At 32.7% G+C, this 26,545-nt stretch overlaps 1 protein-coding gene, 1 non-coding gene and 1 pseudogene across 2 annotated transcripts; 2 read left to right on the top strand and 1 right to left on the bottom strand.

Annotated features, from left to right (window-relative positions):
• Nucleotides 1-21,688: 21,688 nt before the first annotated feature.
• LOC101491750 (uncharacterized) lies at nucleotides 21,689-22,452 on the bottom strand. Its single transcript, XM_004514811.1, has 2 exons — nucleotides 22,066-22,452; nucleotides 21,689-21,925 (listed from the first exon to the last, which is right to left on the bottom strand). The coding sequence occupies exons 1-2, from the start codon at nucleotides 22,450-22,452 to the stop codon at nucleotides 21,689-21,691; spliced, it is 624 nt and encodes a 207-aa protein (XP_004514868.1).
• A 797-nt stretch (nucleotides 22,453-23,249) lies between these two features.
• LOC113784493 (small nucleolar RNA R71) lies at nucleotides 23,250-23,355 on the top strand. The gene has a single exon (XR_003470543.1). It is a non-coding gene; the product is annotated as a small nucleolar RNA R71 (small nucleolar RNA).
• Nucleotides 23,356-24,881: 1,526 nt separating this feature from the next.
• LOC105853077 (cucumisin-like) overlaps nucleotides 24,882-26,545 on the top strand; it is a 9,806-nt pseudogene continuing 8,142 nt past the window's right edge.

Raw genomic sequence — 26,545 nt, 5'->3', positions numbered from 1 at the left:
TCTACATTCATCTATTTGTCTTAAAATATCAGTCCCATCAAGTCTTTTAGGAGGGATCCTTAGCTCTCGTGTTCCATCAAAATCCCTACTATTCAATCTCCATTTATGTTTGGGAGATAACCAACGACGATGACCCATGTAGCAATTTTTTTTACCATGACGTAACCACTGTGAGGTAGTTTCAATACCACAACATGGACATGCATATTGACCTTTAGTACTCTATCCAGACAAGTTAGCATACGCTGGAAAGTCATTAATAGTCCACATCATAGCTGCACGGAGTTGAAATGTCTCTTTCTTATAGGCATCAAATGTTTCAATTCCATCATCCCATAACTCTTGCAACTCTTGTACTAAAGGTTGCAGATAAATGTCAATGTTATTTCCAGGATCTTTTGGACCCGAAATTAATAGTGATAACATGAAGTATGGTTGTTTCATGCACATCCAAGGAGGAAGATTGTAAGGAATTAGAATGATAGGCCAAGTGCTATGAGTAATACTCATAGTCTTGAAAGGATTGAAACCATCTGAAGCCACTCCTAATCGAACATTACGAGGATCTAACGAAAATGTTGGATATCGAGCGTCAAAATTCTTCCAAGCAAGGGAATCAGCTGGATGCCTAAGAGAACCATCATTCAATCTACTCTCATGGTGCCATCTCATTGATTCTGCAACTTTGGAGGACATGTATAACCTTTGCAACCTTGGTTTCAATGGAAACCATCGAAGGATCTTTGCTGGTATCTTCTTTCGCCTCTCAGAAGTCTCCATTCCATTACCTTGTACGTCTTCATTTGTTGTTTTCCACCTTGACGTACTACACTTTGGACATACTTCATATTTGGCATATTTATCCCAATATAATATGCAATCATTGGGACAAGCATGGATCTTCTCATACCCCAAACCTAATCCTGAAACAATCTTTTTAGTTTCATAATATGACTTTGGCAAAACATTTTCTTCTGGTAAAGCATCTCTTAGTAAATCAAGCAACATGGAGAATGACTTGTCACTCCACCCATGAAGACACTTTAAATGATACAAATGTACCATAAATGATAGCTTGCTATACTTCTTACAGTTGGGGGTAAAGCATTTGCTCATTCTCCTTTACAAATTCGTAAAATTTAGAGTTTTCTCTAACTTCAGGAATTCTTTCACCTTCACCACAAATTGGCTCTTCTGTAGAATGAATTCCAAATACATCATGAACTAATCTATCCATGTCATGCTCCATTTCTACATTTTGTTTAGTAGCGCTACTTGAAGTTCTAGGTTTTTCACCATGATATATCCATTGTCTATAGCCTCTAAGAAATCCATGGTGTGGATCTGTTAAGTGTTCATAAACACATACACGAGAATAAGAGTGGCAATTGGCACATTTTGTACAAAGGCACATTATTTTTCCATTGATTTGTGAATTTTGAAAAGCAAATTCAAGAAATTCATTAACTCCTCGAATAAATTCTTCACTTTTTTTTTATGGATCACACATCCATTCTCTATAAGCCATTTGGAAAAATTAACTGAAAATGGATGATGCAAGTCCTACAAAATAACAATCTGAAAATTCAAATGAAGAACATGGTATTCAACAACAACATCAGATCATGGTATTCAACATAAAAGGGTCAAAAAATTTCTTTTTTTTTTTTTTATAATGAACAAAAAATTTGTCAAGAACATGGTATTAAACAACAACATCAGGTCATCAACAACAAGAGGTTAGGTCATCAACAACAATATCAGAACATAACAGAACATTCTCATAACAGAACAGGTCATCAACAACAACATCACATGTTTAAACAACATCACAGGTTATCAACAACAACATCAGAACATTCTCATAACAGAACAGGTCATCAACAACAACATCACAGGTTATCAACAAGAACATCAGAACATTCTCAGAACAGAACAATACAACACCACAGGTTCAGAACAGAACATTCTCAACGAGTTTAGAACAGAACAGAACATTCAGAACAGAATAGAACAGAACATTCTCACCACAGGTTCAGGTAGTGCGAAATTCAAAACAGTACAGAATGGTTCAAAACAGTACAAAATGGTGGTTCGAGAAATTACCGGTGGTGCGAGAACGGTGAGAACGACGGTGCAACGGCGGTGAGAACGAAGGTTCGACGGTGCGACGGGTTCGACGGCGAGTGCAGCTCGGGTTCGACGGTGCGACTGGTTCGACGGTGCGACGGGTTCGTAGGTGAGTGCAGCTCGGGTTCGACGGTGCGACTGGTTTGACGGTGCAACTGGTTCGACGGCGCGACTGGTTCGACGGCGAGTGCAACTGGTTGATTGACGACGAGAAGGAGAAGACACCGATTAGGATTCATGACTCAGAGGTTAGGGGTCCGATTGGGGCTCAGATTGGGTGAAAGAGAACAACAGTTTTGGGTTTTAGGTGTTTTGATGAGAAAGGGTTAGTTGGTACTTGGTACTGATTTAGGTTTTGGCTCTATTAATTTTTATTTTGGCTCCATTAAAATTTGTTTTTGGCTCCATTGAAAAAATTTGGATTTTATCTCAATTGAATTTTTTTACCTCCATTGAAAAAATTAAGATTTTGGCTCTATTGAAATTGGGTGCATTAAAAAAATTAGGATTTTGCCTCCCTTAAAATTTTTTTGACTTAAATCGTGAAAGTTTTGTACAATTTTATTTTCACAAACAATTAAGATTTTGGCTCCTTTAAAAAATATATATTTTTCAATTTTGATGTCTATAGACACAGATTTAAGTGTGTAACTATAACAATTAGTGACAAATTTATGTCACTGAAGGTATAAGACACCTATACCACACAAAAACTAATTTATCTGTGGGGATAGATTGTCTATACCTACAATTTTTAATTTTGTCATTATAAGCTTCTGTTATAATGTGTGACCTTTATTTTTAAATATTTGTAAAAAAAAAGTACAACATTATTGACATTTTAAAACATAAAATGTGAAATTATCACTTAAAATTAAAATAAAGGACCAACTCGAGGAAAAAAAAAGATAAAGAACTAAAACATTAACTGAAATTAAGTTAAGAGACCGCAAATATAATTTATCATATATATATGTCAAGTCTAAGATTTATAGATAAAATAATCTATCTATTTGTGTTCAAAAACCAACTGATTCAAAAAAGGATTGTCAAAATTTTAAACAAAGCTTTAAACAAAATTCATGGATGTGAAAGTTGGTTTAGAAGCCAACAACCCTAATCTTTGGATAAGGAAATATCCACTTCAAAATCCAAAAGATATTTTAATGTTTCAAAATGTTTAATGTTGAACTTTTTATCTAATAGTGCTATTTAGTAGGTACAAATATATGAAGTTTGATTAAATAACAATTGCCTCTACACGTATTAGAGGGTGGGTAGTTATAATTTTTAAATCTGAGATAAGGTCAAACATTATTTTTTTTGTTAACATCTTTCATAATAATGAATATATATTTTATTATTTATTTAATTAAATAATTAATTTAAGTTTTATTAATTATTAATTTAAGTAATTATTATTTTAATTAAATTATTTATTTTAGTTTCATTAATTGTTAATTTAAGTAATGATTATTTTAATTAAATAAATAAAAACAATGTTAATTTTTTTTATAATAATTATCAAATTAAATTTTACTTTTTATAATTATTAAAAAATTTAAATAAAATTGAATTATATTTTTTCTACCTCTTCAAATTCCAAATATTTTACATGGGTCAAATGTTTACATCTATAGAATATAAAATTTATATAATTTCAACAATTTACATATAATTTACCAAAAATATATAATTTAAACAGTTTATATATAATTTACCGAAAATACATGAAATAGTATTTACAATCTGTGCAACCATCAATAACATTGATTACAAATTTGGATGGAATTACATTGGATGTTAAAACTGTCTCACAAAATTAACTCAACAAGGCCAACAATACAATTGTCCCTCATGTGACATGACATCAAATTACATTGCACTAAGGTATCACATAAAATTTTACTTTCTTCACCTTCATTTTTTTTAACTCATAGTTATGACATAAGTTGATTTTTTATAGGTTCAAGATTCAATTGAGAGTGTCAAATGAAATGGAAAAAACAACATTCACTATGTTTGAGAATCTCCAAAACTCCTCAACTCAACAACAACTTAGTTTTTGGAGAAATGGGACAACATAGACAGATAATTCACTCTACAAAATCTGTGTAATCTCGAGCTCATCTTTGAAATAAGATTGTCAGATATGAACTTGAAAGAAGGATCGCAAACATTCACGATCACAAGAACTTTTGTTCCGACCAACATTTTCCTCGATCTTACAAATAGTACCCACATCAAACATGTATAACATTTACACAATTTAAAAAACACACATTTTTATGAACAATTAATGGTATTTTATTCCCTTCCAATAACTAGGAACCCAACTCACTGCAACCAAAAAAGTCCAGGTCAAATAACGAAGGGGATATAAAACAAAAATGTAAGAAGTGAAGTATGCATATGAGAATAATGGTAAGGAGAAAGATGATAATCCATTATCCAAACGAAAAATCAAGGTACAGCATAACAATAAAAATATAAGCGTTCATATATCATCATCAGATGAAGAGACAACAAGACGACAGTTACAAAAAAAAAAAAAAAAATTGTGGTCAAGCATATTACATCCTCTACATACCTTAAGGAGAACCAAAAAGAATAAACCAAAAGAAAAACATAAGGGGGTGTAATGAAATTGACCAATCCAAAAAATAATGAAAAACTGAAAATCAGAAATACAAGATGAATGTATTTCCAACTATTTCACTTTAATCATTTATAGTTTCAACAATAAAGTAATATATTTTGTATCTCAATTGTATATCAATTAAGTCTACCTCTTAATTTCAATTATCAAATACATTACTTCAGCATTTGACTTTACCATCAATCTCAATATTAATATGCTACTTCATTTATTTTAAGGCATTCGTCTAATGGTATTTCTCTTATATATATTACATTGGTATAATTGTATATATATTATTGATATAACTACTAAATTGTGGATCATTGGACAATTGAGACATAAAATTTCATATTAACTTTTTTCTAAATCCATTTAAATTAATATATATATATATATATATATATATACATATATAGACACACACACACACACACACCCATGCAAGGCGCGAGTTAGTATCTAGTAATATATTAAAATAGACTCACATACTATTGTAACATATCATCCAATATTTTTCTATTTCATTCAAAAATTGTCACCTCAACAAAAATCTCATTTGGCACATCATCTAAAAGATACTCTTTCAACCTCCCTCGTCCATCCTCATTATTTCACTTTCAATTTTCTTTAACACCCAATTTATTATTATTATTATTATTATTATTATGATTATTATGATTATTATTATTATTACTATTTTGCATATAATATCATGTATAATTATTCATGTGCCATGAGTTACAAATTAAATTACAATCAATATTAGTTAATCAACATCCGTTGCTCATACATCATTATTGGTGACAATCTATTGTCTTTTATCTTTTAATATATTAAAACAAACTCTTAAAATATTATGTTGACACATCACATCTTTATATGTCATGTAACATTAGTTTTGCCACATCATTCAACAGTATGATGTGATACCTCTAGAATTCATTCATTTTTTATTCTCATTCTACTAATTTTTGTGTATATCTTTATAATTAAAAAAACCAACAATAAAAAATATAACTCTCATTACAAACTTAATTTTATTGTCATTTACTTTTTTTTAATCCATTGCATATAAATACATCACAATATTTTAAGTATATTTTAATAATTAAAATGAAGCAACCATAAATTACCACAAAATATATAAAAACATAATCATCACATATTAAAAATCAATAATTAAACTTATGCACAAACAATCAAATGAAGAAAACATGTGACATAACACCTCTAAATAAGAATTAGTTATGGAAAGTTTAAGTAGAAATGAGACATGAAACATAAAATATAAGATATAGTAGTTCTTTCAATTAGTCAAAAAAAAAAAAAAAATAGTAATCAAGATAAAAAGTAAAACAAAAATAAAAATAATAATCATATATAAATCAATGCTTACAAATATATCTCAAATCAATGCTTGCAAACTATATATTCTATTTTTTTTATAGGAAAAAAATATTCTTTAACGATTGAATGTTTAAAACAAAACAATATATATACAAACAATCATTTATCTTTTTTTAATAATATTTTTAGAGTGAACATCACTCATATCTTATTTTAATCTTTTTAATTGTATATACAAACAATCACTCATATTTTTTTAATCATATATTTTAGAGTGAAAATCACTCATTTTATTACAAACTTTTCAATTGTTTCCATTCCATTTATTCTTCTGTTATACAACCAATATTCTTATAAATTAAGAAACTTATAAATATTAAAATTTTCTTTTGATCATATTAGAACATTTATACACCATAAAAATCACCTTTAAACTATTTAAAAAATTTACATTTAAAGAAAATTTTACAAATTACACCCGCGCAGCGCGCGGGTTATATTCTAGTTTTAAACTAATAACCAACATATTTTCATGATTGATGTATTAGCAAAATCCTTTAAGAGAAGATATCTTTCATGATGTCAAGATAACCAAAATCTATTTTCATGATTTGATTCTCTTATCCAATATTATGGGTTAGATATCAAAATCACATTTCAATATATTACTTGATATCCAAGTACGAACATGATTATTACTAAGATTGAAATAAAAGATCAATACCTTAACATGATGAAATAGCAATTGTTTGAGATCCATCATTGAAAATCCTACAATCTCAAGACAAGGAAAATCTACTCACACATGATCATAGTAGAATTAAAGCTTAAATATTAAACATTGGAAATATAAAATAACAGAATAAAATAACAGAATAAAATAAAAAAGTTGAAATAGAAAACTAAGTATTATTGAAACTAGAAATTTGCTAAAAAAAATTACAAGAACAAAAGCAAGGATAACAAGCGATTGTGAGTAGGAATCTATGTCCAAAACTGAGTATTTTCATACCTTTTTATAGCACGAGGTGCCTTCATAGTATGGCTGTGCAAAATATCCGGTTATAAGGGCAAATTCAAAACCGGATCCAAATCTATTTTAAATATCCGGTTAAAATATATGGTTATAATACAGTTTATTTATAAACCGGTTGGATAACCACTTATGTTTTATATTTGGATTTGGTTTTTATCCACTGCCAATATTTTGTTAACTTTGAGATTTTATTTCTTGAAAAAATTTTGAAATTTATTTTTTTCAAAAAAGTATCAGAAAAAAATAAAAAAAAATTTTTTTAGAAAAATTTTAAATCGAATTTTTTCTCAAAAAATTTGATGAGAATTTTTTTTTAAAAAACAATTATCGAAAAAATCATTCTTTTAAATAAATGATTTTTTTAAAAATAAATATTAAAAAATAATCAAACTTTAACTAATTTTGAAAGAAAATAAATCGATTTTAAAATTAAATTTTTCAAAACTGGTTGCTTAATTATAAACCGCTTATTTAACCATAACCAATTTTACAGTTGGTTTTATAACCGCTTTTAAACCAAATAATGGATTTGGTTATAAATCTAAATCCATATATTATTTTTTATGGTTTGGTTTTTTCAGACAATAAGCAAATTCCAATAAGCAAAGGGATAACCAACTTCAGTTCCAAATTAGTGACTTAGGCTCCTCTGAAAATGTAACACCCCGTTTTTTCAAAGCGAGGGTGTATTTTTTTTTTTCAAAAGGAATTAAAATAAAACAGAGAATTAAATCAGGAAATGCCTTTGGATAAATAATTGAGTCTTTAAAATTTACAAGCAGCGGAAAAAGTTTCTCAAATACATACATCCAAAGTATTTAAACAACAACCAGAAGATACAAGGAACCCATTCAACTAAGGTGTCGTACTGACAATAATAGTAACAGTACAGTCTTCCGGTTTAAAATAAACGCAACCCCAAAAGAAAGACATCCGTTCCCTCTGTGACAACCTAGTCTGATCATTTTACAAAACAACTAAACACCCTGAGTGATCTCCACGCGCCCCATGAGATCCTCCTAACGTAGCTGCAGTCAAGCGTTCCCATCTCCATTCCCGTCCGTAGGGTACGAACCGGTAGGATCGTCCTGACTCTCATCTGAGGGCAAAGCCCAGATTTCCACAATAATTGTAAAGGGTCACCAACCGAAATTAACAGATAACACATAACATTTAAGTTTTAAATGCACAAAATAACCTTTCAACTAAGCATGCACCTTAAAAGGATTTTCCATATGCTAAAAGTTCATACAATGCTTGCCAATTAACAATGAACTCAAAATAAAGTTCTCAATCCATCAAGTAATACATAACTGACCAAAGCATTGATAAATCAATTGAGCAATCGATTATCTAACTCAAAATAAGGACTTTTGCTGAGCCAATCGATTGCCAAATCGATTTGGTCAGTTCTGCTGAGTTTCTGCATGACCAAATCGATTTCTAAGTCGATTTTGTCAGTTCTGATGAGTCCCTGGGTTGCCAAATCGATTTCCAAATCGATTTCGGCAGTTTTGCTGAGTTCCTGCCTCTCTGCCAATCGATTTCCAAATCGATTTCTTAAAAGATTTTGAAAGATATATTTATACAATCGATTGGCAAATCGATTAGGTCAAAATGGTGAACTTCCTGCAACTCATCCAATCGATTGGGAAATCGATTTCCCTCATCATTTTTCCAAAAATTCATAACTAACTCAATCACATTCATACATAATCTCAAATCCTAACACTTAGCACTGATAACGCAATCGCTACAACATCATTAGTTTCGAAATAGTATTGCAAGCAAACATGTTATCACCAAATTCCAAAACATAACACTTAACATTTATAACACAATTAATACAACATCATGGGTTTCAAAATGGTATAGCAATCCAACATGTTATCACCAAATTCCAAAACATAACACTTAACATTTATAACACAATCAATACAACATCATGGGTTTCAAAATGGTATAGCAATCCAACATGTTATCACCAAATTCCAAAACATAACACTTAACATTTATAACACAATTAATACAACATCATGGGTTTCAAAATGGTATAGCAATCCAACATGTTATCACCAAATTCCAAAACATAACACTTAACATTTATAACACAATTAATACAACATCATGGGTTTCAAAATGGTATAGCAATCCAACATGTTATCACCAAATTCCAAAACATAACACTTAACATTTATAACACAATTAATACAACATCATGGGTTTCAAAATGGTATAGCAATCCAACATGTTATCACCAAATTCCAAAACATAACACTTAACATTTATAACACAATTAATACAACATCATGGGATTCAAAATGGTATTGCAATCCAACATGTTATCACCAAATTCCAAAACATAACACTTAACATTTATAACACAATTAATACAACATCATGGGTTTCAAAATGGTATAGCAATCCAACATGTTATCACCAAATTCCAAAACATAACACTTAACATTTATAACACAATTAATACAACATCATGGGTTTCAAAATGGTATAGCAATCCAACATGTTATCACCAAATTCCAAAACATAACACTTAACATTTATAACACAATTAATACAACATCATGGGTTTCAAAATGGTATAGCAATCCAACATGTTATCACCAAATTCCAAAACATAACACTTAACATTTATAACACAATTAATACAACATCATGGGATTCAAAATGGTATTGCAATCCAACATGTTATCACCAAATTCCAAAACATAACACTTATAACACAATTACTACACATACCAAATGAACCAACAATTCACAATTTAACAGGGTGTAGTCTCTCACGGACAAACACCTGTGCAGTCTCTCACGGACAAACACAATTCCCTCAGGAACGTAAGTCGTAAACGTACCACCTATCACGGGTCAGTACTGTTTACCGAGGTGCCACCTATCCCGGGTCAGCACAACTTACCAAACGTAAATCGTAAACGTACTGTCTATCACGGACCCGTACCGTTTACCAAGGTGCCACCTATCGCGGGTCAGCACGATTTACCAAAACACACATAAGTAAACGAGACATTAAGAGATTCCCCGTTCTTAATTCTCATCTAACTTAAACCAGGGCGTAGTCTCTCACGGACAAACCCCTGTGCAGTCTCTCACGGACAAACACAATTCCCTCAGGAACGTAAGTCGTAAACGTACCACCTATCACGGGTCAGTACTGTTTACCGAGGTGCCACCTATCCCGGGTCAGCACAACTTACCAAACGTAAATCGTAAACGTACTGCCTATCACGGACCCGTACCGTTTACCAAGGTGCCACCCATCCCGGGTCAGCACGATTTACCAAAGCACACATAAGTAAACGAGACATTAAGAGATTCCCCATTCTTAATTCTCATCTAACTTAAACCAGGGCGTAGTCTCTCACGGACAAACCCCTGTGCAGTCTCTCACGGACAAACACAATTCCCTCAGGAACGTAAGTCGTAAACGTACCACCTATCACGGGTCAGTACTGTTTACCGAGGTGCCACCTATCCCGGGTCAGCACAACTTACCAAACGTAAATCGTAAACGTACTGTCTATCACGGACCCGTACCGTTTACCAAGGTGCCACCCATCCCGGGTCAGCACGATTTACCAAAGCACACATAAGTAAACGAGACATTAAGAGATTCCCCATTCTTAACGCCCAGTTAACTTAAACAATTATCAAAAAACAAATATTAAGTAACCGAGACATTAAGAGATTCCCCATTCTTAACGCCCAGTTAACTTAAACGATTTTCAAAAAAACAAATATTAAGTAACCGAGACATTAAGAGATTCCCCATTCTTAACGCCCAGTTAACTTAAACGATTTTCAAAAACAAATATTAAGTAACCGAGACATTAAGAGATTCCCCATTCTTAACGCCCAGTTAACTTAAACGATTTTCAAAAAAACAAATATTAAGTAACCGAGACATTAAGAGATTCCCCATTCTTAACGCCCAGTTAACTTAAACGATTTTCAAAAAAACAAATATTAAGTAACCGAGACATTAAGAGATTCCCCATTCTTAACGCCCAGTTAACTTAAACGATTTTCAAAAACAAATATTAAGTAACCGAGACATTAAGAGATTCCCCATTCTTAACGCCCAGTTAACTTAAACGATTTTCAAAAAAACAAATATTAAGTAACCGAGACATTAAGAGATTCCCCATTCTTAACGCCCAGTTAACTTAAACGATTTTCAAAAAAACAAATATTAAGTAACCGAGACATTAAGAGATTCCCCATTCTTAACGCCCAGTTAACTTAACAATTTTCAAAACAAAATATTAAGTAACCGAGACATTAAGAGATTCCCCATTCTTAACGCCCAGTTAACTTAACAATTTTCAAAACAAAATATTAAGTAACCGAGACATTAAGAGATTCCCCATTCTTAACGCCCAGTTAACTTAACAATTTTCAAAACAAAATATTAAGTAACCGAGACATTAAGAGATTCCCCATTCTTAACGCCCAGTTAACTTAACAATTTTCAAAACAAAATATTAAGTAACCGAGACATTAAGAGATTCCCCATTCTTAACGCCCAGTTAACTTAACAATTTTCAAAACAAAATATTAAGTAACCGAGACATTAAGAGATTCCCCATTCTTAACGCCCAATTAACTTAAACGATTTTCAAAAACAAATATTAAGTAACCGAGACATTAAGAGATTCCCCATTCTTAACGCCCAATTAACTTAAACGATTTTCAAAAACAAATATTAAGTAACCGAGACATTAAGAGATTCCCCATTCTTAACGCCCAGTTAACTTAACAATTTTCAAAACAAAATATTAAGTAACCGAGACATTAAGAGATTCCCCATTCTTAACGCCCAGTTAACTTAAACGATTTTCAAAACAAAATATTAAGTAACCGAGACATTAAGAGATTCCCCATTCTTAACGCCCAGTTAACTTAAACGATTTTCAAAACAAAATATTAAGTAACCGAGACATTAAGAGATTCCCCATTCTTAACGCCCAGTTAACTTAAACGATTTTCAAAACAAAATATTAAGTAACCGAGACATTAAGAGATTCCCCATTCTTAACGCCCAGTTAACTTAACAATTTTCAAAACAAAATATTAAGTAACCGAGACATTAAGAGATTCCCCATTCTTAACGCCCAGTTAACTTAACAATTTTCAAAACAAAATATTAAGTAACCGAGACATTAAGAGATTCCCCATTCTTAACGCCCAGTTAACTTAAACAATTTTCCAAACAAAATAATAAGTAACCGAGACATTAAGAGATTCCCCATTCTTAACGCCCAGTTAACTTAAACGATTTTCAAAAACAAATATTAAGTAACCGAGACATTAAGAGATTCCCCATTCTTAACGCCCAGTTAACTTAAACGATTTTCAAAAAAACAAATATTAAGTAACCGAGACATTAAGAGATTCCCCATTCTTAACGCCCAGTTAACTTAAACAATTTTCCAAACAAAATAATAAGTAACCGAGACATTAAGAGATTCCCCATTCTTAACGCCCAGTTAACTTAAACGATTTTCAAAACAAAATATTAAGTAACCGAGACATTAAGAGATTCCCCATTCTTAACGCCCAGTTAACTTAAACGATTTTCAAAAAAACAAATATTAAGTAACCGAGACATTAAGAGATTCCCCATTCTTAACGCCCAGTTAACTTAAACGATTTTCAAAAAAACAAATATTAAGTAACCGAGACATTAAGAGATTCCCCATTCTTAACGCCCAGTTAACTTAACAATTTTCAAAACAAAATATTAAGTAACCGAGACATTAAGAGATTCCCCATTCTTAACGCCCAGTTAACTTAAACGATTTTCAAAACAAAATATTAAGTAACCGAGACATTAAGAGATTCCCCATTCTTAATACTCATTTAACTTAATGGTTTTCAAATTTCACACAACACAAACTCAACAAATTCTCACATCAAAACATATCAATTCATTTATTCACAAATCCAACCATACACATATCAAATTTCATCAATATCAATTAAGAGCATGTCAAAAACAACGAACACAAATCGACACAATCCACTACTCAAAACACACAAGTTTCATTTACCCAAAATCTTACACAATGACTTCAAATTCATTTACCACGAACCATTCATCAATATAAACAAAACCTAACTCTAAGGTTTTACCCATAACGCATTAGTTTCGTTTTTCCCCAAATCGATACATTAAACCCTAACAAATTCCTTCCCACACAACCACAGATAAGTCCCTAATGCAAACTAGAAGTTTGGAAGGAGCCCTTACCTCAACGTTAGCTTTAACGCGCGTTTCCGGTACCGCGAGTAATTCCGGTAAATTTTCCGCTCGCAACGCCGCTTCCAAATTAGTTCACTAGCACCGTAGCGTGGTGGTGAGCAACTTTCCCTTCTGTCTCTTCGAGAAATGAGGTTCGGATCTAGAAGAAACGGAGGGGTTTGTGTTTGGATCTCAAAACCGTTTTTCTTCGTTTTCTTTATTATTATTATTATTATTATTTAGCAACTGGAGGAACATGAGACATGAAATTAACATCAGAAGATCAGTTTCAAACTCGTGGAATTATAATTTAATATTTTGTTTTATGATGTAATTAGTCAATCGTAGTTGTTTTCAAGATGTAATATTTTATGAATCTACTAAACAAGTTGTAAACTATATTTATGAATGTAGTTTTCAGTTATGATGGTGATTCTAATTTATTATTTATTGTTAATTACCTCTGTTTTATTAAGGTGTATGAGCCAAATTATCATATTCGAGACAAATGATAATGGGTCCTATAGATACGATCAAGAATTGTTTACAGAAAGAAACGCTCAAAAGAGGATACATGTATTATCTGCAAATATATGATTCAAATTTTGACAAAGGACAAAATAATGAATTGGACTTAGTCATATTTCTAATTGTGAAAGTTCAAGAACTTGTCCAACACTATGTTCCTGCCCAGATCTAAGCATGCAATAAGAAGGAAGTTTCATCTGAAGAATTGACGAAAACAATCTTAAATAAATAAGAACAATATCAATCTCAAGAATTTACAAACTTAATCTTAACAAAATATGAACATAATCAATCTAGAAGAACTGCTCAAATTAGATTCAAAAATAAAGAATTGGCTAAAGAACATATTATCAAAAAATGTCTTATTCAAAATTATTAATGAATAAGATAGTTGTTGACTAAGCTAAGAATGAAGATACAATTTAGAATAAAAAAAGTACTAAATTGTGTAACACCCCGTTTTTCAAAGCGAGGGTATATTTTTTTTTTTAAAAGTAATTAAAAACGAACAAAGAAATAAATCAGGAAATGCTTTTGGATAAATAATTGAGTCATTATAATTTACGCAGCGGAAAAGTTTCTCCAATTATAAATCCAAAACATTTACATAACATCAAATGGTACATGGAACCCATCCAAAGATGATATCAAACTGATAATATTTGTATAAGTACAGTTTTCCAAACTAAAAATACTCCAATCCAAAAAGAAGGACACCTAGTTCCTATACATCATCCTAATCTGATCATCCTACCAAAAAGCTATACACCCTGAGTATCTCCACGCGCCCCGTGAGATCCTCCTAACGTAACTGCAGTCAAGCGTTCCCATCTCCATTCCCGTCCGTAGGGTACGAACCGGTAGGACCGTCCTGACTCTCATCTGAGGGCAAAGCCCAGATTTCCACAATAATTGTAAAGGGTCACCAACCAAAAAAATAACAGTTAACACATAGCAATTAAGATTTTAAATGCTCAAAATAACCTTTCAACTAAGCATGCACCTTAAAAGGGTTTCCATATGCCAAACATGCATAAACAAGGTTGAGAAATGAAGTTTTTAACAAAACAACATTGTTGTATTCGAATACAGCATCTCTGTATTCGAATACAAGGCTGTTTCAACATTCAGCAAAAAAAACAGCATGTCTGTATTCGAATACAGCTTTCTGTATTCGAATACACATCAGACAGCAACGGGAAAATAGCAAAAATCAGCTTTTTAAAGGGTTTCAAAACCAATCAACACTTACACACAAATCCGAACAATCACACTTAGCAATTCCCACACAATCACCACGACAAATGGGATTTCGATAAACATCATACTTAATCTCAAATCCTAACACTTAGCACTGGTAACGCAATCGCTACAACATCGTTAATTTCGAAATAGTAATGCAAGCAAACATGTTATCACCAAATTCCAAAACATAACACTTAACATTGTTAACACAATTAATACAACATCATGGGTTTTGAAATGGTATTGCAAGAAAACATGTAATCACCAAATTCCAAAACATAACACTCATAACACAATTAATACACATGCCAAGTGAACCAACAATTCACAATTTAACAGGGTGTAGTCTCTCACGGACAAACACCTGTGCAGTCTCTCACGGACAAACACAATTCCCTCAGGAACGTAAGTCGTAAACGTACTACCTATCACGGGTCCGTACTGTTTACCGAGGTGCCACCTATCCCGGGTCTGCACAACTTACCAAACGTAAATCGTAAACGTACTGCCTATCACGGGCCCGTACCGTTTACCAAGGTGCCACCTATCACGGGTCTGCACGATTTACCAAAACATACATAAGTAAACGAGACATTAAGAGATTCCCCATTCTTAATTCTCATCTAACTTAAACCAGGGCGTAGTCTCTCACGGACAAACCCCTGCGCAGTCTCTCACGGACAAACGCAATTCCCGCAGGAACGTAAGTCGTAAACGTACTACCTATCACGGGTCCGTACTGTTTACCGAGGTGCCACCTATCCCGGGTCTGCACAACTTACCAAACGTAAATCGTAAACGTACTGCCTATCACGGGCCCGTACCGTTTACCAAGGTGCCACCTATCACGGGTCTGCACGATTTACCAAAACACACATAAGTAAACGAGACATTAAGAGATTCCCCATTCTTAATTCTCATTTAACTTAACGATTCTCAAAACAAAACATTCAGTAAATAAGTCATTAAGAGATTCCCCATTCTTAATACTCATTTACTGAAACAATTTAAAAAAAAAACAAATATTAAGTAGCCGGGACATTAAGAGATTCCCCATTCTTAACGCCCAGTTAACTTAAACGATTTTCAAAAACAAATATTAAGTAACCGAGACATTAAGAGATTCCCCATTCTTAACGCCCAGTTAACTTAAACGACTTTTCTTAAAACAAAATATTAAGTAACCGAGACATTAAGAGATTCCCCATTCTTAACGCCCAGTTAACTTAAACGATTTTCAAAACAAAATATTAAGTAACCGAGACATTAAGAGATTCCCCATTCTTAACGCCCAGTTAACTTAAACGATTTTCAAAAACAAATATTAAGTAACCGAGACATTAAGAGATTCCCCATTCTTAACGCCCAGTTAACTTAAACGATTTTCAAAAACAAATATTAAGTAACCGAGACATTAAGAGATTCCCCATTCTTAACGCCCAGTTAACTTAAACGACTTTTCTTAAAACAAAATATTAAGTAACCGAGACATTAAGAGATTCCCCATTCTTAATACTCATTTACTAAACGATTTTCAAAAACAAACATTAAGTAACCGAGACATTAAGAGATTCCCCATTCTTAACGCCCAGTGTGGCGTGGTAGTGAGCAACTTTCCCTTCTAACTCTTCGCGAAATGAAGCTTGGATCTAGAAGAGACGGAGGGGTTTGTGTTTGAATCTCAAATACCGTTTTTCTTCGTTTTTGAATCAAAGAGGAAGAGTGGAGTTGCGAAACCTTTGTTCTAACTCTCACCCAACCTTGGGTTACTAGTTTTAAAGAAAGGAAAGCGACGAAAATGAAAATGGGAGAAAGAGGGAATTTGGCCGCGGGTAGCAGAGGAAGAAGATGGAAAATCAGATTTTCCTTCCTTCCTTTTTCCTTTCTTTGTTTTTCCTTCCTTTTTATTTCCTTCTTTCCTTTATATAACCTTTTCTTTTCCTTTTCCTTCCTTCTAATTTCCTTTCTTTCTATTCTCTCCAAGCAAACACATATATATATATATTAAATATAACTTAACAAATGTCTCAAAATATCTAGATATTTGTTAAATTACCATTTTACCCGTAACGCATTAAATTCTCCGTAAAGGATTTACCGCACTTAATTTAAATTTATTTATCGACGAGTAATTCTAAACGGGGTCAAAATAACTTTTTGATCCTATACACTCCATAATATTATTAACTTTGGCTAAAAAGCCTCCGAGCCAAAATCCAAAATACACCAAAAATACATAAATGGTACTTTAAAATTATGGGTCTTACAGAAAACATAATTCTCATCAATAGGATATTCAACTCTCAAATTCTCTCAGTGTTTCAAGGTAGTGGACATTCACTCAAAATTTCACCAATGCAAACTGTCCTACCATATGCTTGACTATTAATCAAATATCCACTACTTCTATCATGAGAGCATATATGAATCAAAAAACTTTTCAAGGTTGTAACATGGCCAAAAGACAATAAATGGGGAGAAAAATATTCAAAAGACTATAGAAAAATAAACATATGATTACATGTAAGCTTTTTGAGTAATTGGAACTTAACACATTCAAACAGTCATTCATCAGCCCAAACTTCATTCATCAGTCTAGTTTGTTTCTCCAAATAGAGCACCTTATTGTGCCCTTTCAAATCGGGACTAACAAAAATTCTTTTTATTTTATTTTATTTATTTCTTTTCCTTTTTCTTTCTGTTTTTTTTTTAATTTTAATTTGTTATCAATAAATCACGGAACCAAGAAATATAATTGATGTAAGGATCAAAGTGAGACACTAGTGGAAAGTATAAAACAAAACAAGTTCTTCTAAGGTCTGAAAAATAAATTCTTTAGCCTTAAGGTTGTTGCAAGTCAAGTTCTAGAGAACACAATCGTCGATGAATAATCACTTAAAACAAACAAAGGGGCATAATATTTGATGATGTAAAACAAGCCCCTACATAAGTCTAAAACTCACATTTAGTAGGTAGATCAATGAGAATGTGCAGTCAAAGAATACGCTAATTTAGCAAACCAAAAGTGTGGCTCTAAGAGGTGAGTTCATTGCCTATTTGACAATAGCATCACATACATCATGGTTCCCTATCGAGGACATCAAAAATAGTTTTCTTTCAAGAAAGGATAAATTATTTGTTTATTCATTTATATTTTAAAACAAAAACTAGAACTAACATGCTAAGAAACTAAGCAAATAAGAAAGCATATCTCCTATACTTGGAATAGACATTGTCCTCAATGTAAAAATTAAAATAGTCAAGAAAGGGATAAGAAAGCTCACAAGATTATGATGGTGATAGAAAGTGGTCTTGGGAGATGTGGTAGTTCTACACTGTAGTCACCATGGCATTCAAGCCATCGAACACTTGGCCTTGGCGCTTTTGTTCAGTCTGTATATTAGCTCTCCATGTATTGAAATTTGGTTTTTCATGATGAGATGATGAGGGATAATCACATTGATGAATATAAGGGTGGTGCAACAGTTCTTATGGCTTTGATCGACAAGGCTCTGAATGAGCAAAGACGAGAAAATGGTTGAATTGCGTTTGACTAAGTTGGATTCTTATTACTAATTTATTTAAAATTGATATGAGTTTGGTGACTTACTTAGAATAAAAGTAGTAGCAATCAAGTTAAGTGATAAGAGGCAGAAGTAAAACAAGAATTGCAGAATTAAAGTGACACAAGAATATATATTTGTTCACCACCAACCTTGTAGCTACGTCCAGTTCCTTATTTAGAAGGATTTAATCCATTAATTCAAAACTTAAATTACACAACACCTGACCCTACAAGCCAGTCTACTCAAAATAACTTGACACCTTTAGAATTTTTGAGGAACACAAACACCTTGACTTTATATGCCAAGTCTTCTCAACATAATTTAACAACCTATAGACTAATTGAGGAACACGAAAGCCATTATCAAGCCGGGTTACAAGAGTATGGAAAAAATTGGTTTGCTTTTAACAAGTTGATTGTAACAATGACTCTCACAGTAGAAAACACTTAGAAAATATTTCTTTTGAGCAAGTGTTTTTCTAGATCTTAGCCTTATGAACGCTAATTACTTAGGAAATTTTGTGCTTGTGAGTTATCTTATTTTCTTCTTCAGCCTTGAGTATCTATTTATGGAAAAGGTTAGGGTTTCGCCTTTGTCCTTGCAAAATATGAATCATATCTTTGTAAATAATAAATGTATCTTCTTGTGAGTGTTTCTTCTTGTAAACAATTATTTATAATATCTTCTTGTAGATTGTGATCAACTCTTCTTATAAATAATTCATACCTTATTGTAGATAAATCTTGATCAAATCTTCTTGTAAATAATTCATAACTTGTGATAAATCTTGATCAAATCTTCTTCAAATCGTGACATCTTCTTTTCAACTTGGTCAAAGATTTTATTCAATTATAAATCTGAATCAAATCTTATTTTAGATTGTCTTCAAAAACATGAATATTTTTTAATACTCTTGCTTGATTTACACTGTAATGGATTCAGGTTATTCTTGGATCTTCACAAGTTTTTGATTTGACTAAGTCTTCTTTTCATACTTAATTCTTTCAATTTCAAATGTTGACTTTCCATTAGAGGCATTGACTTTCTTGTTGTAGTGAGATTCTGTGTTTCTTGAATAATAATAGTTAGAGGCAGAATTGCATGACTAAGAATTAATGGCATTGGGCAAATTACCTTGTTGAAACTTCAAAGTTAGTGCAACATTAGAGGCTGCATATCAAAGGCCGCTTTTGGAGTGTGTCGAACCATTTTGATCAATGGATTGTGAGCTTTGAATTTATGATTTGAACAATCACGTCAGAGTTAATTATAGCTTGATTTGAACTCTTTAGATGCATGTTAAGTTTCTGCAGATTAGAGGCATGCAAGGGCTTCAAATGCATGCTTCAAATGGACTCTTTAAATATTCTTCAAACTTAGTTTCTGAGTCATTCTTCAGAGGCAGTCTTCATAATTAGTTCAGAGACATTCTTCATAGGCAGTCTTCAGACGTTATTATCAGACCCAGTCTTCAGGCCCTAACATTAACCCAAACATCTGACCTAGACATTAGAGTCAATCTTCGTAACCTTCAGAAGCTTAAAAACTTCATAGGTATATGTTTAGAGGCAGATACGTGTACTTTGTGTTCCTCTGGTCACTTCCTCTAGTGATTTTCCTCTGGTCACTTCCTCTAGTACGTTCCTCTGATTTTCTTCTTCCAATTTTTGCATACTTAATGAAGCCATTAATCCAATTTTATTGGTATTATAAAATACTTTTGTTAACATAAAAAAAAAATAAGTGGAAAACTAACTTGGTTCCAACTAGATTTTGTGGGACTTCAAGATTAAACAACCAGTTATTTTTATTCCTAATGGTAGTTCTTACGAGATTTGGCAAAGAGATGGAGGCATACACATATTCAATTTCTCATGTAATCTCTCCCCACAATTCACAATCAAATATCCATGCCTATTCAAGTACTTGGGTATAATTTGAATGCCTTCATTTAGAAATTGGTAGACGACACATAACTCAAAAAAAATCCATGGCATGCTTGTTATCAAATAATTTGAATGAGATATTATCTGCTTCACTATCTCTACCCCTAGCTCAACAAAACTCAGAAATTCTAAAGTTACTTTTGCAAAAGTGGATATTTTTAGAGTCATAAAATTAGTCCAATGCATTTGATCAAACATACTGAAAATGTCACAGACAAACCCAAAATATCTTGTGCAGATTCATCAACATAACGTGTGGGTAAAATTCTTCTCTTAGCAAGCATATCATACCTATCTTGTTGTTCTTCATTTCTAAATTCAATATCATAAGGATTAGGATATTGGTTACCTCTTTTTCTCGTTGACCCAATGGAGGGTTGTGTTGGAATCAAATTAGTTTTATACTTAGAGTTTTGATACTAAGAGTATGAAAGAAGATTCTTGTTTTTGAAGAAAATCTAAGATAAGATTTGATTCAAATTTATAATTGAAGAAAATATAAAATAAGATTTGATCAGATTTATAAATTGAAGACAATCTAAAATAAGATTTGATTCAAATTTATATTGAAGATAATCTAAATTAAGACATGATTTAGATTTATAAATTGAAGAAAATCTAAAATAAGATTTGATTCAAATTTATAATTGAAGAAAATCAAAAATAAGATTTGATTCAGATTTATAATTGAATAAAATATAAAATAAGATTTGATTCAAATTTATAATTGAAGAAAATCTTTTACTAAATTGAAAAGAAGATGTGGTAAAGATTTGAAGAAGATTTATCTTCAATAAAATGTGAACATAATCAACTTAAGTTCTATCTGTGGAGCCTTTTTTGGGAGAGGTACTGAATTTTCTGCTGCCAATGCATTAAATTTAAGTTTGGAAAATGAGGATTTTCATCCAACTATTTAACATATGCATCAACTTCCTTTGCCAAATCTTCGTGACTTGTGTTTCCAATCAATCATGCTTCCAACCCATCTTGGGAGAGTGGTCCTAAAGGAAAATCCTTAACACAATGATCAATTAAATCCACCTTGCAACAATAATCTTCAAGAGAAGGGCTTTTCATAAGGTTAGACAAATTATATTTAATCTTCTCATCATCCACATTAAAGACAAGCTTCCCATGTTTCACATCAATAACAACTTTTTTTGTAGCAAGAAAAGATCTCCCAAGAAGAATCGGGACTTCGGAATGCTCTTCCATTTACAACACCACAAAATTAGCCGGTGTAAACAACTATCCTACTTTCATAGGAACATCCTCTAATATTCCCACTGGATATTTTATAGATTGATCAACTTACTGTAAGGAAATGTTTGAGGGCTTTAACTTACCCACATAAAGCTTCTTACAAACTGACAAAGGCATGAGCTCACACTAGCCCCAAGATCATACAAAGCACGTTCAAAACTCATATCACCATTAACACAAGGAATAGAAAAACTTTCAGGATATTTAAGTTTTGGAGGCAATTTATTTTGAATTATGGCACTACATTCCTCAATTAAAGGAACTGTCTCATTGTCGACAAGTTTTCTTTTGGTTGATAAAATTTCTTTCAAAAACTTAGCATATGACGAAATATAAGACAACGCTTTAGTGAGAAAAATGTTTATGTATAACTTTTTCAAAAGTTCCACAAACTTCCTAAATTGCTCCTCAATTTTAGCCTTGGCGAATCTTTGAGGAAATGGTATGGGTGGTTTGTATGGTGATAACATTCAATTGTCCCTTGGGATTGGGCTTAGGCTACCCCCGGAACGCACCGGGAGATCTAGAGGATGAAGTCACTTGTTGAGCCATTCGGGTGATTTGTGTTTCCAACATCTTATTATGTGTAGCCATGGAATCTATCTTAGATGCTAACTGGCTAAGTGCTTCATTCACTGACTAGTTTTGATTTTTAAACTCGTCATTTTGTTTGGTTTAAGTTTGCATAAAAATTTTCAACAAATTTTCTAAGCTAGACTTTTCGGGGTTGTTTAAAGGCCTTGGTCATTGGAAACTAGGTGGTCTAACCATTGGTTGGGGAATGGGGTTAAGGGGATGATTTTTGTAGGAAAAACTTGGATAATACCTCTACCCTTGATTGTAATTATTGGAGAAAATGCCTCATTTTTTAGGATTGTTAAGATAATTAACTTGCTCATTACCCACCCCACCATTCGCAGACATTCCGACTTGGCATTCAACAACCATATGCCCACTATGCCACAATTTTCACAAGGTGAAGCATTTGGTGTGACAACATTTATATTTAAATTTTTAATTTGTTGAAACAGTGCATCTACCTCAGGAAACAATATGAGGTAATGCATCAACTTCATACCTATCGAATTTATTCTAAGGAGATCGATCACTTGAACATTGGTAGTGGTTATGTTCCCTATCTTCAATAAGAGCATATGCTTATTCTATGTTCTAGTTCATCAGTGCTCCTCTTGCAGTAATATCTATTGTCATTCTTGTAGTGTATGAGAGTTCATTGTAGAATGTATGGACAATTGTCTACCTCTCAAACCCATGATGAGGGCACAATTTCAACATCTCCTTGAAGTGCTCCCAAGCTTCATAGATCAATTATACATCTTTTTGAGAAAAACTAGTGATTTGATTTCTCAATTGTGTAGTTTTTCTTGGTGGAAAATATCAAGCAAGGAATGCTTGCTTTAACCGATCCCATGTGGTAATGGATTCAAAAGGCAATGAAATTGTGGATTGATATAATGGAAAGTAAGAATTGTGAATTGATATGTGTATGACATATTTTGGATGAGTTGTCACTTCATCAGGAGAAGGTTCAACCAAATATCATATTCACATCCTATGTCAGGATTACTCGATCAGCTAGCATATATGTTTACAAAGGCATTTAATGGAGTGCATAGTTATTTCATTTGTAACATGTTGCGCATGGTTAATATCTATGCTCTAATTTGAAGGGAGTGTTAAGAATTATTATAATAGTAAGTTATTATGATTTAGTCTTGATTATAAGGGCTCAACCCACTTGTCATTCTATTTACTACTATGTTAACCTAGTAATATAAATACGAGGGTCCCTGCACATTGTAGTGCATCCCATTATTTTATTCTCATGTATCCTCTCTTTCTACAACCATAATTACAAGCTTCCTTTCAATTGATTTACTTTTCATATATATGCTCCATCAAAATATAAGCCTATGTAGAAATTGGCATAAAAAAAGTAAAATGTTAATATATCCACTAGATAGTTATTTTGATGATTACATTCTTAAATTTTTATTAAGATGGTTCGTTAGATTAATGAAATCAAAAAGAGCATAGTAAAACTGAAGCGAGATTTACTTATGGAGCCAAAAAAAAAAGGAATGAAATACTATATGAGATATTTCCTATATAGATTAGTTGTATTGATTGCTAAAGTGAGAACATAAATGGATATGGTAAACTTAAACCGAGATTTACTTATTAAGATGGTTCATTTCCTAGCTCAACTTCACCATCTAGACCAGGCGTAGCTCAGCTCAACCATTCAAGTTATGCCAAGATCATCCCCACAATTCAAGTCATGCCTAGCTTAGCTTGCCTATTCAGGTCAATAAATAAGGACTATAAACCTAAATACATAGGAGGAAAAAGGCCTAGATTCATATTATCTTAAATAATGTTTTTTTACCTTAGCTATTTCAAGGTATTCTTGGATATCCTCTTACGTAGCATCATAGGATAGCTCACTATTTGTATCTTAAGTTTTAATACATAAACATTGGCGCCCGCTTTTGGGCTATGGTAAAATTTCCAACGAACTAGTTCTTTTTTTTTCAACAATTTTACCCGTATGGTAACACATAGACCAACCAAAACCTCGTTTGGTTTTATGCTAAACAAGGACTACAACCCACTACTAGCTCATCTATTGGAGGTAGTATGTGAGCTCCAAGAACAAAACATGGACCGACAACAACATAACGGGGATGAACAAAACCATCAAGAAGATGCTCAAGTTTGGGAGGTTGCTGAGACAACAATTGGAGAATCGAGAATGCAAGCTTAGGAACCATATGTAGGTTAGAGAAAGGGAGCTGAGGCACCAGATCGAGCTCCTATAAAGTATTGTCATTGAGGTTGACACCACTAGAGTCACCTCTCGACATTTCAAACGCAAATGTCTATAAGCGGAGGTGATGACACCTTGAGCTACAAAATGGTTGTTGGGACTTTGAAAGATGTAGCTCATAAGTGGATTGTAGGTTTGCCTCCTAAGTTCGTCACATGTTTTAATGACTTGACAACTCGTTTTGTTGTCCAATTTTCCTCATATTCTTAATCAAAGACTTTTTTGATGTCCAACAAAGCTCAACTACGTATTTGAAGAGTATCAGGTATGGTTCAACAACGTCACCCTTATAGTGACAAAGCCAAAATAAGATATCTTTATCATGGCCTTTGAGAAAAGTTTGATCTTGGGAACTTTCAACCAAGCCTTAATTATATGCAAGGCAAGTTCCATAAATGAGATCCAGATGAAGGTCAGTAAGCACATCGAGGATGAGGAGATTTCTTGAGAGAAGTGATCTAGAGGGACATATAACAAGGATTGGGCAAAAAAGGAACAAAGAGGTGTGCTAAAAAAGAGATGAGGACTAGGAGTGTGGGGGATTGTTGGACTAGAATGAGGAAGACGACTAGACCATGAGGTGCCCCTATGGAGGAATCCATGGAAAGTTGAAAAGAAGATATGCTCAAATGTTTTTGAAGAAAATCTAAATAAGATTTGATCTAGGTTTACAATTGAAGAAATTTTTTGACCAAATTTAAAAGAAGATATGATCAAATATTTTTGAACAAAATCTAAAATAAGATTTCATTCAGATTTACAATTGAAGAAAATATTTTACCAAGGTAGAGCATTAAAAGCCAGGGGCACTACTAAGGTCATTAGATATATCATTATGGAAATGGGATAGTATATCCATGGATTTTGTGGTAGCATTGCCTAAGACTCAACGAAAGTTTGATGTTTGACCCAATTTGGGTGATTGTCGACAGTGTAACACCCCGATTTTCAGAGCGAAGGGGTATTTTTTTTTTCAAAAGAGATTAAAATAAAACAGAGAAAAACAAATAAGGAAAAGCCTTTGGATAAATAATTGAGTCGTTATAATTTACAAGCAGCGGAAAAGTTTCTCAAAATACGAAACCAAAGTATTTACACTTCAAAAGGTGGTACATAGACCCCATCATAAATAACATGTCAAACAGACAGTATTAGTATAGGTACCGTTTTCCAAATTAAAAATATTGCAACCCAAAAAGAAGGACGTCTAGTCCCTATACATCAACCTAATCTGATCATCCTACAAAAAACTATACACCCTGAGTGATCTCCACGCGCCCCGTGAGATCCTCCTACATAGCTCCAGTCAAGCATTCCCATCCGTAGGGTACGAACTGGCAGGATCGTCCTGGCTCTCATCTGAGGGCAGAGCCCAGATTTCCACAATAGTTGTAAAGGGTCACCAACCGAAATTAACAGATAACACATAACATTTAAGTTTTAAATGCACAAAATAACCTTTCAACTAAGCATGCACCTTAAAAGGATTTCTCATATGCTAAAAGTTCATGTAATGCTTGCCAAATAAAAATGAAATCAAAATAAAGTTCTCAATCCATCAAGTAATACATAACTAGCCAAGACATTGATAAATCAATTGAGCAATCTGTTATCTAACTCAAAATAAGGATTTCTACTGAGCCAATCGATTTGGTCAGTTTCTGCTGAGTTCCTGTGTTGCCAAATCGATTGCCAAATCGATTTTGTCAGTT

This window comes from Cicer arietinum, chromosome 2 (assembly GCF_000331145.2).
Source record: "Cicer arietinum cultivar CDC Frontier isolate Library 1 chromosome 2, Cicar.CDCFrontier_v2.0, whole genome shotgun sequence".
Lineage (NCBI taxonomy): Eukaryota > Viridiplantae > Streptophyta > Magnoliopsida > Fabales > Fabaceae > Cicer > Cicer arietinum.
The sequence above is the reverse complement of the archived record's forward strand: the minus strand, read 5'-3'. Positions and strand labels throughout refer to the sequence as shown.